This window comes from Falco punctatus (genome assembly GCF_963210335.1).
Source record: "Falco punctatus genome assembly, chromosome: 4".
In the NCBI taxonomy this organism is placed as follows: Eukaryota; Metazoa; Chordata; class Aves; order Falconiformes; family Falconidae; genus Falco; species Falco punctatus.
In genome coordinates, this window is record NC_137583.1 from 33984357 (window position 1) to 33997593 (window position 13237).

Sequence of the window (13237 nt, forward strand, 5' to 3'; positions counted from 1 at the left end):
GAATTACTACATCTTATCTGCATGTGTGTCTGTCTGAAAAAGTTTAATTAAAAAGGCCCCCTCCCTCTGTCTCGTTACCTGAAGGGAGGAGCCCACTTGAAACAATGAATAATTCCTAAACACCATCTTGCATGAAAAGTGACTGTTGCCCCCCTTCCACAAACACACTCTGTTTTAAGAACAAAAATCTAGGTTCCAAACTCCATTTAAAAAACCCAGCAGCCCCCTCCGCCCCCAGCAAAAAGAAAACAAAACAAAAAAAAACCCAACCCCCTTTTGCCCATTTGCTGAAGGTCCAGTCTACATCTAATGCTGGAGTCTCTGCCAGGTTGTCCCAGCAGTGTCCCCGTCCCACCACTGCTTTGTTTCAGTGTTTTATTTTCTATATATAAAGTGTGGGTATAGTTTTAAAAACCATTTCCTTTAAAATACTTCTGGGTTAGAGTAGTCTGTCTTGATGAAGCCCGTACATGAATCAACCTCTTTGTAACCTATGTTACAGTAAGAATTTTAGGAATTTCCTTTATGAGGACCCGTTAGTATACTGCAGCCAGTGAGTAAGCTGCATTGATTTCTAGGTAAAACAGCCTGAAATTGCCTGAAATTTATGGCATATGCCAACCTTCTGTACACTGCTCCTTTTCAGTACGCAAAACTTAAATATCCTGAAGTCGGTCTCTTACTGGCAAACGTAATCCCGCATTTAATACTTACAATATTCTTTGTGGAGAAACGGTGATTGACTCTGAAACTGTTTTTCAGGTTAGTTGACTGCCGCTAATGGCATGGTGAGATGTGTTGAAGAGCAGCTGCGAGGGTGTCTGACGGCGAGGGGACTGCTCTAGAAGCTGGGCTTGCAACATCATGGGCCAGTGTGTCACGAAGTGCAAGAATCCTTCTTCTACCCTTGGCAGCAAAAATGGGGAAAGGGAATCCGGCAGCAAGTCGCATAGTAAGAGAAGCGCAGTTCACAAAGACGACCATGGTTCCGCTTGCGGGAAGTCTTCAGGAGATATACTCGTGAATGGGACAAAGAAAACGGACACTGCTGTAGAGTCTAGTCAGCCTCCAACATTTTCTGGAGACACAAAGAAAGACTCTGTTTCCAGTGCAGAAGAATCTTCGCTCCAAAGGATTGGGGAGTTATTTAGGAGGTATAAGGATGAACGGGAAGATGCCATACTGGAAGAAGGAATGGAACGATTTTGCAATGACCTCTGTGTTGATCCCACTGAATTTAAAGTGCTAGTTTTGGCTTGGAAATTCCAGGCTGCTACCATGTGCAAATTTACAAGGTTAGTTCTTGCAGAACTTGTAATTATTTTCATATGTTAAAGTATATCCTGTCATCTGTATGTTGGAGAAACAGCCTCGTTAGCTTTACTTACTTATTTCTTCTAACACTTGCCTTTTGGTCAGATTAGTTCCTCCCACTGCAGAAGGTAAGCTCGGTATTCTTCTTTCCCCTTCCCCTCACAGTGGGTTTCAGAATCAAAAATATTTTTTTTTGGACCTTATGCGGCTAATGATGAACAGTGTAGGGAGATTCTGTAGACATTAATTTATTCTTAATTTGCCAAAAGCAGTTTTACTGTACCCAGCATTATCTTGGTGATGAGATTGGACACTGGAATTAATTTTTTTGCTTTAAAGTAATGTGAGATTCCTTAGTAATTGCTACCAACTGTTATCATTGTGTGGAAAAAACACTCCTGCCCAATCGGAGCTACACTTAATGTCTTTTTCCAAGAGTAATCCTTTTCAAGCATAGCGAGGGAAGGAAATGTGAGGGTTTTGACACTGGTAGCTGTTTCATACTGGCTGACAAGTGATTGGTATTTGAAGTTCTGTCTCTTCTTCTGGACAAGTGGGTCAGGCAGCAGGCTTGTAGCGTGCTTGATGCTACAGGAAACAACAGAATGGCTAAAACTTAACAGGAAAAAAACAAACCTCAAACCAAACCCAAGACTAGAACAGCCTCCCGCAGCTTGATTATCAATGTCCAGGTAAGAGCAAGGAAAGACTTCCGACAGGGGCTTGCTAAGAGAGAATGATCTTCTAATTTTTTGGGGTCTGTCTAGATTGGTTTGAGTAATGCTGTTTATTTTCACTGGGCTTATAACTTCCAAAATCACGTCGGTGTGCTGAGCCTTGAACCAGGCTTCAGCTGTGCACTGAACACGGCTTTTCCAGCATCTTCAGAGCCTTTGCAGATGTGAGTGTGTGTCAAATGAATGAGTTACTCTGGAATGCAAAGGTGGATTTACTGGAGGCTGATGGCACAGGTATTTGCTAACGTGGTAAAGAAATTGCAAGTAGTGTCGCTGCACAAACACCATGAGCTTTATTAATGTCATTTTTGATTTTCTTGGAGAGGACAAATCTATTGGTGAGAGGTGACCTTTGTTTAAGGGCACACTCCATGATACCGGTGCTGATCGACTTCTTCCATCAAGGAGAGCGACGTGGTCTTCAGTTCTCCTGAGCGCTGCCCCATCTCCTGCCTTCCCTCCAGCCTGTCCCGTGTCAGCCTGCTGGCTTTGCTTCATGTTCGCCAGCTACCGCACTTGCTCATGAGCGTGGGGGAAATCGGAGCTCACCATCTACCCGCTCGGCCAGATCACTCGTAGGCTAATTAGCATAGTACCGGTGCTTCAGGCAGTGTTTATACACTGCACTGTCGCCTCCGTCGTGCGATGCCGTGCTCTTCCGCTTTTTCAGCAGGTGCCTTGCTGACCGTCGCTGTTGGCACCCTTTTGATTTTGCAGGCTGGAAGAGCAACCAAAAACCACAGGAAAGCCACCAGTGAACTGCCCTGTCCCGTGAGAACAGCTCATCCGGAGCATGGGCGTTTAGACACGGGCAATACCGAATCAAGCTGGTTTATATATGGCGCTTCAGCGCATAAATGTGGTGTTTTCAAAGATGTGGCATTTCTTCTGTGCTAAATTTTATTCACTTTTTAATGTGAAAGGCACTGGATGTGATAGTATCAAGTAGTCAGAGCACCAGACAGAAAAATCTTGCAAATGCTAATGGTGCCCCGGCAGGTCCGAGGGGGGTGTGTGGTTCCCCAGGCCACAAGGAACTGCTGGGAACTCTCTTTCCAGTAGCTCCTGATGCCAAAATCGTGCCACCTGGGCTGGGGGCACGATTGTCGTGTCGAGATAACTCTCTTCTGGTTTGATGTAGCTGAATGGAGGTGGGAAGCGTTCAGCACGCAAGGTTGGTGCAAAGCGCTCTCGCTAATTTCTCTTCTCTTGCTCAATAGGAAGGAGTTTTTCGAAGGCTGCAAAGCAATAAATGCAGACAGCATTGATGGCATTTGTGCAAGGTTCCCCAGCCTCTTAAACGAAGCCAAGCAGGAAGATAAATTCAAGGATCTCTATCGTTTCACCTTCCAGTTTGGCCTAGACTCTGAAGAAGGACAGAGGTCGCTACATCGGGAAATAGCCATTGCCCTATGGAAATTAGTCTTCACCCAAAACAAGCCCCTCATTTTGGACCAGTGGTTGCACTTCCTAATTGAGAACCCCTCAGGAATCAAGGGAATCTCCCGGGACACGTGGAACATGTTTCTAAATTTTACTCAGGTGATTGGACCAGACCTTAGCAACTACAGCGAGGACGAGGCCTGGCCGAGTCTCTTTGATACCTTTGTGGAGTGGGAAATGGAGCGAAGGAAAAAGGAGGAGGAAACCAAATGTATTTCGTCTTCGGACACAGAGGGCCTGTGTGCGGAGGAACAGACTTAGCGGCGGCGAAGCGGCAGTGACGAAAGTGACCTGTTGCCCTTCATGAAATGTAAACTCTGGATGTTTCTGGAAATTACTGAGGCTCCAGATTTTTCTACTTTACACCTTTTTCTGCCTTGTCTTTGAAAGGGCTCTAAAATGCTGTATCATGTTTTAGGCACTTTCTTAATTTTGGTTATTCCTTTTACTCTTGCCCTGAAATATTTGACCCTGGCTACAAGTTAAGCGTTTTATGGGGGGTTTTTTTAAGACTTCAGATTAGTATAAGTAAGTCTGATATTTCTTGCACAATGTAGATCTTTTTAGTTAGGTTAAATTAACATTGCTAAATTATACAGTGCCAGATTAAGTTTTTTCATACTACATCTGTCAGGGCAGGTCTGTACTGTGTGTAGTGCTGTTTACATTGTTGAAATTTTAGGCTGTAATAATTTTAAGGTTTTATACCAAGATGAACAGCAGTGTTAACTATAAATGCATTAATCCCCTGGAAATAAGGCTCTAAAAACCAACATAAGCGACAGCTTTTTTGTAATACAGCTAATTCCCATTTTAAGCTAACTCTTAGCGAATGAGTCCAGATCATTCCTTTTTTTTGGAGTTTCAAACTTAATGTTGGGATTGTTTTATAAAATTACTGTACCTGTCAGTCAACTGAGTGGTAGATGACGATTTGTATCTAAATCTCTTACACATCATGTAATAAAAGAGCAGTACTACCTCAGTTTTATTGAAAGTGGACTTCTTGATGGACTTCCATTTTCTCTGGAAGTTGTATTTTTGTGGTTACATGAGAATATTTTTACTTGACTAAAAGAACCAAAGGTTCTGCTTCTTTAGTTTGCTAAACATTGACAGAAGCAACACACAAACCCTAAGTCTTCAAGGAAAACTGTGGTATAATTCTGCTTTGTTTGATTTATACCTGAAGTATTATCTTACTTGTCTGGCAAGCACAGTACTTCTATGTAAGGAACTATCTTTTGCATTAATATTGACGAACCAGTTTTTTAAAACCTATGTTTAATTGCTGAATCGCAGTTAATACTCCACACTTGCTGGAGTGACAATATCTGCATCTGATGACAAAATGAATTCTTAATGTGTTCTTAATGACAACAGTGTAGATGAGTCATTTTTAGACTGATTTGATAATATTTGGATAGGAGTCAATTTATTATTTTACAATGCCTGTATTGGGACTATTTGCCTGTTGAAACTGTTGTGACTTAAAGGGAGTTTTATTAACACTGGTTGAAACTTTTGGTTATTGATGCTACCTTTTTTAATTTTAGTATGTCAACTTTTTTACACCTTTTGGTAAAAGGGATGATTGCCAAGGCTTTCTATAGAGCTAAGTACTGGCTTAATGAATTTGATACATTTCCATTGCACACCTTTTATTTTCAGAGCTGCATTTCAGGATCGTAAAACGGCTTCAATTTAAAAACCAACCAAACCAAACCTGAACAGTCATCCATAGCATGTAATGGCTTTTGTGATACGAGGGTTTTAAAGCTAAAGGGGAAGCAGATTTTAAGCAGCGAGCTTGTCACTGGTTCCAGAATGGCGTGCTTTGCACAGCTGCTGTGCCCCAGAGGGGTTAGCAGGGAGAGGAGGAGGAGGAGGATCTGCCTGAATCCTGTCACTGGCTTTGCTGGTGTGCAGCCTATGCAATAGCTGGGGTCTGAGATCATCAATCACTAACAGAATGTGGGTATTGAAAACTGTTTCGAAGCAAGCCCACAAGCCACAGATAGCATCTCTTTCATCTAATAAAAGGAGAGTTTGGTCCATGCTGCTTCTGCACGCTCTCGCTGGGAGGCATGTTAAGCTGTGGAGAACAAATGAGCTGTTCTAGATGCAGCTGAGCCTGTCCCTTTGTGGGAGGGGAGCCCTGAACCTGTGCGTTGGAGGTGAATATCCCCAAAACATTGTCCTTGCTGCTGTAACCTTCCGAGCTATTGTGGTGCGAGCGCGGTTTGGCAGCAAAACCTTATTCTGATCCGGTGAGCGAAGCAGGCAGAGTCACAGGTGCTGGTATGATTGAATTTATGGCGAGATTTTGCTGGTGCCGTTATTTTAAAAAAAGGGGAAAAAAAATTTCCCGAACAGAGGCTGCTTTGTTAGCAAAAGTTCCAAATGGAGACTGGTTTGATAGTAAATGAAGACTGTATTTACCAGTTTGAGACTACTCATTCAGCTCTTAAATGCTTTGTTCATCACTTTTATTATTTTTTTTTAAATGTCCAGAGTATAAAACCTAACTATTCGAACCCACACAGAATTGTGGGGGTGGCTGCTGTGTGTGTGCTGAACTGCAGCTCCAGAGGCGGGGGACAGACCTCTGTGAGGGATGTGTTTATCTTGTGGTCTGAATGTGGACGGCAGTAAGGAAAGCAGTTTGTAGCACACCAAGGCTTAGCCATCTTAGTGTTTCAAATGTAATACAGCTGCTTTTTAAAGACGGTGGTGGTGAACACACAGGAAGGGAAGATCTTGTTTCCTGCTGGGGAAAGGACAGACCGTTCTCAGTGGCTTCGGTCCCGTCCGTTCGGTGTAAGAGAGCAGCCCTGCTTTCAGCCCAGCAGGCGCAACTCCACCCGTTGAGTAGAATACTTGCAAAAACAGCCAAACGATCTATCTAGCGAAGTACCGTTTATTTTTAGCCTAACTTCAGGGTTTTAATGACCATTTACAGAACGCAAACCAGACCTGTGTCAGTCTTAAACACCTGAAACCAGGAGCCAAAGGTGCGGTTCTTTGGCAGTGCTGAAAGTGAGAGTGGGTGTCCGACCTTCCCTTGGATTCCCTGAGGATTTTATGGTCCTAAGCAAGGATAGACTGTAATGCTGGTGTACCTGCGTGGGAGTGGGGGGTTGTACGTGTTTCTTAGAAGTCTTTTCACAATATTGGAGCCTCTGAAAATATGCTTGTTTAATGGTTAAACTGTGAATATCTGTGGAACACGCCAAATACGTTCACTCTTCATTTTTATATCATTGAAATTTTTATTGTGTAGGGCCCAGGACTGTAGTGAGCAGTGATGCTAATGAAATCCTTGAAACCATTGCAACTATTTAAGTTCTTTTTTAATTAGAGTATGCATGTAGTGATTCTGCTGCAACTTGGGACAAATAACTATATATAGGTATAGTAATATACTGGAAAACTGGTCAGACATCCACACTCTGTGGCATTTTGTTGCCTTCCTTTATATGCAAAGAAATACAACTTCTGTAAACTTCAGTCCCTAGTAATAAAACACTGACCACCTGCACCATATTATAGTTTGCAACACCTTTAAAATTTGGCTCCCAGATCAGCTGGAGGCTCAGTTGTGCTAATTTCTACTTGTGTGGGTGCATTTCTGAGGTCAAAGACTATATATTGATTCAAGTAAAGATTTGAAAGATGCTGACCATAAAACACAACTGAGGAAATTAATTGAAATTGAATGCTGAATTGTGAGTTTACTTGCTGCTGGTGCTATTCTATATGGAGAATTATAGCTTTTTAATGCTGTGCAATTGTAATGAAAGAACCACAGGAAAAATAAATGAAGGTGTGGCAGGTGGCAGAAAATCAGACAGCTGAAGCTGTGGCAGTTCGGTCTGCTGAGTGCCGGCTTCCCTGGGCTGGCACGGCTGATCTACTCGTGAATCACCCTCTGAACCACTACAGCTTTTCAGCCGAGCGTGTTTAAGAGCATGGAGCAAGTTCACCGCGCTCTGCTGGTGGGTGAGTGGCTCCAGGTTGGTCGGTAATAGACTCGGTGCCTCTTCCTGCGGGCAGGGGGCTGTCAGGTGCGGGGCTCAGCATGCTGGGGGCAGCAGCAGCTTTGCCTTTGTGACTTTTATTTTACTCCTTGCGTGTCTGTTGGAGCCTGAAGAACCCATGGGTGCCAGGACTAGCCTGTCACTTGTGGTTCCCAGACATAGCTGTGCACTGACTAGTGACCTTCGTATTTTCATGACACTGTCAACATAGGTATCTTCCTTACAGTTCTAAGCCTTGCTTCCAAAAAAAGCCCAGCAAAGTTAAAGAAATACCGTGGTAGTTAATAGCCACCTCAGTCATGATGTAATTTGTTGGCTGAGGTTACATCATTCCCAGATTGGAAAATAATGGTCATTGTGAGCTTCTGGGTCTTGCAGCCTTGTGTTCTGCAGCGTGATCCTTTTTTAGAAGATCCTCAGTAAACTGGGCACCCGGTTCTTCCCCTGAGCTCACTCTGCTCGATATGTGTGCATGTGAATTTAGCCTTTCATATCAAAAAGGAAGATGCTTAACCTGAAACTCAAAAATTCTTTAGGCTGGTGTTTCAATATACAGCAAAACATAAATATTTTTTCAAATATGTATTGAAAGCTAAGTGTCTGCTTAAATTTTGTTGTGTGCAAACAAAACCACCAGTGTTAAAATTTTCTCTCTGGACTATTGAAGACTGAATCTCTGGTTTTATGTTGTCAACTAAAGTGAAATACATGAGATTGTAAGACAGAAGGCTGCAACTCCTTCACCATGAAGTACATAGGTATCTCTACCTCTTGTTCTCAGACTTGAATAGTTTAAGGTTACCATCCTTTTCTCCCAGGATCTCATGCCCAGATGAATAATCTTTTCTTTCTTTTTTTTTTTTTTCCTAATTGACCCAACTTAAGTATTATCTATTTGCCATACTTTTTGGTATACTGCTTTTAATATGCATGTAATGAACCCTTCTAAAGGGAGCCAAGTCAAGCTGCAAACAAGTGTTGGTCCTCCTGGGTGCTGGTTTTGGAGTGCAATAGAGTGACCGACTGGAGCTACGGTGCACGTGGCTCGGGCTTTCACCATCACGCATTTTCTTCCTGGTCAGGCTCCCTGTACTGACAATAAATTGAAGATGGAGCAGCTGCTCCCCAAGAGGGAGCCATCAGCCTTTTCATTTGCCCTTGAAAAACTTTAGGAACCCACATGATGCAGTGCCATGGAGTGTATTTTTCTTCTGATTAAAAATACTGCATTTTGTTCCATGTTGGACTGGACCTGAAACACCCAGCAAAGATGAGAGCTGCAAAAGTGGAAAGGCTACGAGCATCCTTTTCCTCCCTGAGGCCAGAGTCTTGCTTAGGATAAAACCTTTATGCCTGAGTAAAGCTGGAGTGTCCTCAAGTGTATTGGAGATGCCGGAGTGGCTGCAGTGCTCACACGTGTTCCTTAGTGCATTTGGGTGGTGTCTCTTTTATGCAACACATCTGTGTCCCTTGCGTTCCTCCCCCAAAGAAAACTACGACACAGTTACTGTCACTGCAGATCCCAAATAGATGCTGTGCTGTAGCAACTGTTGCTATAAGATTCTTCTTCCAGTTTGGGGGCTGCTTTTGGGGTGTGACCTCTTGCACTATCTGCACGGGCGCGTTTGGAGAGAGCAGGGGGCACGCGTGTGAGACAATAGGTAAAAGGAAGGTGGACGTGCGTGCTGGCCCTGCTGACAGCTTGCCTTAAATCACTGATGTTACAGCGGTTCCTCGCTACTCTTGCAATCCTCAGTCTTTCTGTAGTTAAGTTTTAAAATCCAACAGGTTCTGGAAGTTATACAATATTTTTTTATTATTATTTTTAAAAAGTTTCTGTCTTTGTGTAATTGCACTCTTCAGATAAGCCCTTTCTGGATAAAATGTCATTTCACACACAGACAGAAAAAACCCTTCTGTCTCCAATGTTCTTGCTGTAAAGTGGGTCCTGTCCCCATCCCCCACCCCCCCCACCCACCCCCCCCGTAAATTATATTTGGTCTAAAGGTTGCCTACTGCTGAACCAGTGTGTTTACTTGAATGTTGCCATTTTATGCAGTTACAACTGCTGACTCTTGCTCTTCTCTGGGCCCATGAGAGGGGAGATCGTGTGACCAGAGGTGGCAAACCTGCACAGAGGATCAGTGGAGCTGAGGGCTGGCTGCTGTTTTTATACTCCCATATGTATTACGTGTTAGAGGACTTCACAGAATAGTGCTTAATATTTTGAAGTTGTGACTTTTTGAGTCACGCTAAACATAGTTATCTTAAAAATATGCTTGCTTTCTTATCTATAAGTTTAAAATAGTCTTTTTTTAAAAAAAAAAAAAAAAAGGTGGGCTGGAAGGAGTTGTTGGAGGGCCTCGTGCTGTTGGTTGTTGAGTAACTTGAGTTCCAAGAGCCATGGGTGCAACTGGCAGGATTCGGTCCTGAGCTGGATGGGGTTCGTACCGGCTGGCCTGGGAGGCTGCGCGGAGGAGAAGGGCCCGCCTGGGCGGGCTGGCTGGCGCCCCTGGGTTCCCGGTGCGCGCGCTTGTGGGTCTGAGCCCGCGGGCTAGCCTCAGGCCACCCTCGGTGGAAGAGGGTGCATTCCGAGTGTCTGCACCCAGTGGGCTCATTCTGACTAAGGAGTAACAAGAGCGTGCTTCGCGTGGCTGTCAGGGGCTCACCCGCGAGTACAGCTGCTCCATCAGTTCCTCAGTGGAGCAGCAAGGGTGGGTAGGAGCAAATCTGCCATTCGTGTCAGGAGTGGTTTTTGCCTTTTTGGACTTACCCAAGAGATAACAGAGTATGATCCAATTTTCTCGCTCTGGGAAATGATGAATGTGTTGCTTGTCGTGGAGCAGACACGTGCTTCCTCTTTCAGACAGCAGTATCAGAAGTGCTGTGTAAATGTAATGCTTGAAAATGGCTGGAGTAAATTCTGTTTCACACAGATCTTTTTTTTTAAAGGGATGTAGCCAAATTTGAAATCATCATCTAAAGTGGGAGAAGTTCAAGATGATGCATCTACTGAGTCCCATTCGGTTTGTAGTTTTACAATTACTTTTCTTGTATTTAAATTTTGCTCGCTATTGTTGTCTGGAACAGAATGGAAACAGCATCTTATAGAATGTGCAATCTAAGGCACAATGCAAATAGGATGTACTACGAAGGTTGTTTTTACTTGATAGCAATCCTGAGTGCAATGTTTTTGTCGTGTCCCTTTTGGAAGAAAAGCATTAAGTGCAGTCTGAGGTTTTTTTCTTTTCTTATAAGCAAAGCATTGGTTTGTCCATTACTGACTTCTTGTGGAATTTGTGCCAGATGTATATTAAATATTTTGGTGCTTTTTCTAATCCAAGCTGCCATTCATTTACCTGTGAGATTATTGTAATTCTGTATATTTAAATGACCGATCCCTTAAAGGAAGAAAAAAAGAAAAAAATTCCTTTAGTCACAATGTATCCTGACTACTGTAGCTTTGTAAATGTTCCAAAGCTTCTGGGTTTCCTGTATTCCGGTAAGGTCCGAGGGGAGGGCGGGGAAGGAACAGCTACAGCCATCTCATCCACTGGAAAGGGAACCTGCACGCTGTTCTGCGCGTTACTGGACAAATGGGTGATGTTTGTGGTGTTTACATAATGACACGTTTGTGTTCACTTTTTTGTGCTTAAGCTTTGTACAAAATGTCTTATTTAAAGCTGAAGTCCTTTTTGCATTTTCGATTAAAAGGGGACAAATTAATTATTTTTTCATGCCTATAAATAGGACTCTTGCTAGTTTTATTTGTCATCTCCAGAGTTTCTCAAGCAGGAATCCTGGATGCTTTCTAAATCCTGACTAGTCCTTGCAGGGAGGTGACGACATCATTTTTACGTGCACGGAAGGAAAACTAGCTGGGTTTTTTCAACTTTGCAGTGCAGGCATCCGCAAGATGCTGGGTGTCGCAGGGACGTACCCTTACGGGGTGTGTGCTGAGGTCGGTCTGCCATGTGCCCCCTGCCGCTGAGCTGCCTGACCCCGTGGTCTCTGCTGGGCTGGGGGTCAGTGGGGGGCACCGGCAGCGCTGGGTGAAGGGACGCGACTCCCTTTTGCATTCTGTGGTAGCACTGATGTTGAGGCTTACCTGTTTCCAATAGCTACGGCGGAGGGAAGCCGGGCTCACTCGGAGTGGGTAAAGCACCTTTTTAAAAGAAAAAAATGGCTGCGTTCACCTTGCTTAGTAACACATTTCATTTCAGGACTTTTGGAGGCTTTAGATTTGGGTGTGACCACCACAGACGGGAGCAGCTACTGCCGGCTTCCTGGGGCTGCCCATGGGCTACTGCTGCGTTTGCCCTTCTCTCCCCCGCCTTCATGTTTCCCTGCTCCTCCACACAGCAGCTCCCAACTTCTGCTCTGTAAGCTGCTCTTTCCTCGAGCCCAGCACAGTGAACTTGGCAGTGGAAAGTAAGAGGCTGTAAATATTCTATCAATCAGCTGTATTTAGTAACTTCTGAAGTAACTATTTCAACTTCATCTCAGCCTATTCTAATTCAGATCAAGAAAATCCCTTTGTCTCATGTTAGAACCATGTAACAAACGTTTCCTTTTAATTTTGCTTTTTTTTTTGGTTTGTTTTTTTTCCTGAGTGCCAAAAGCTCTCCTAGGTGTCCTGCTTGGAAATTCTGTATGTTAACAAGAAGTGCTCAAACAGCCTTTATTTTAGGTGCCGATGGCTGCAAAGCACAGGTCTGTGAAGCTGTCAGGTTGCAAATGGGCTCGTCCTGCTGCTGGTAGCGCACGGGCTTACTGCAACTGCTCCCAGCTTGTGTGACATTCACACAGGTGTGTGCTTTCCTTAAAATGACCCCTGCCCCTCCCACAGCCACCCTGTAATTTTTTATTTTTTTATTTTTGCATTTGAGGCATGTGGGGGGTGGTCAGGGAGGGAGGAGAGGGTGGGGATTGTCCAAGAAGCATGAATCACCAATTGTGCCTGACCATGGACTAAGTACAGCCCTTTCCCAGAAAGGGGGCAGCGACTCTGCTTCAGGAGCTGGCACAGCACACTTCCAGAAATCCACACAATTCCTGAGAACAGCTGTTAGCTGCTGAGCAGCTGCTGCAGGTAGGACACTAACCTGGCTTGCTGCCTTACGGCCTGCAATGGTTCAGTGAAGGCAACGTGGCCGGTACTTGCCGAGTTACCATCCTACAGGCTTTTACGCAACATTCCCGGGGCTTGTCCCCAGCTCCTCCCGCTCACCCACTGCCAAGGAAAACTGCCATGACAAGAAGGGTTAATGGAAAAGGTTTTGTGCTTTAAGATGTTTTGAATAGCTTTTATTTTTAGACTTTGTAAAAGATATGGAGCGAAAGCCTGTTGTTCTTATGGTAAGATAGCTTTACAAAGACTTCAATATTTAAAGTAATTAAAAATATCATAACAAAAGACTTTGCTTAAAAACTTGGCAGTTTAACAAGGACTCCTCCCTCCGTCATCTTTTATTCCCATCAGACCAAGGCCAGACTGTGATCCACATGTGCTGCAACACAAACAAGAGGTGAGTTATTTCTGCTCATGCCAGCCTTGATGCATAGAAGCTTGCTGGTCGAGTGGTGAGAAGCCTGCAACCCTCAGGGTCAGCAGCTTGAAAACTGTATTTTATCCTTTTTTTTTTCCCACCCAACATTTATTCGGTGTTCTTTTTACTCAAGAGGCCTCCTCTGGACTGTCAG

The 13237-nt window shown here is 44.0% G+C and overlaps 2 protein-coding genes across 9 annotated transcripts in view; one reads left to right on the forward strand and one right to left on the reverse strand.

Moving 5' to 3' along the window:
- Nucleotides 1–4479, forward strand: part of DCUN1D3 (defective in cullin neddylation 1 domain containing 3) — an 18957-nt gene extending 14478 nt beyond the window's left edge. For all 5 annotated transcript variants that reach the window (XM_080386700.1, XM_080386703.1, XM_080386701.1 and 2 more), the window contains 2 exons: nucleotides 763–1295; nucleotides 3272–4479. In XM_080386700.1, the coding sequence (XP_080242826.1) occupies nucleotides 865–1295; nucleotides 3272–3755 (915 nt within the window). In that variant the 5' untranslated portion in view covers nucleotides 763–864 and the 3' untranslated portion in view covers nucleotides 3756–4479. The remainder of the gene's footprint in view (nucleotides 1–762; nucleotides 1296–3271) is intronic.
- The window catches only part of REXO5 (RNA exonuclease 5), a 24573-nt gene continuing 15326 nt past the window's right edge, over nucleotides 3991–13237 (reverse strand). For 3 of the 4 annotated variants that reach the window (XM_080386674.1, XM_080386675.1, XM_080386676.1), the window contains one exon: nucleotides 3991–13044. In XM_080386674.1, coding sequence (XP_080242800.1) covers nucleotides 12975–13044 — 70 coding nt within the window. In that variant the 3' untranslated portion in view covers nucleotides 3991–12974. The remainder of the gene's footprint in view (nucleotides 13045–13237) is intronic. The other variant, XR_013927983.1, reaches the window with a different exon arrangement.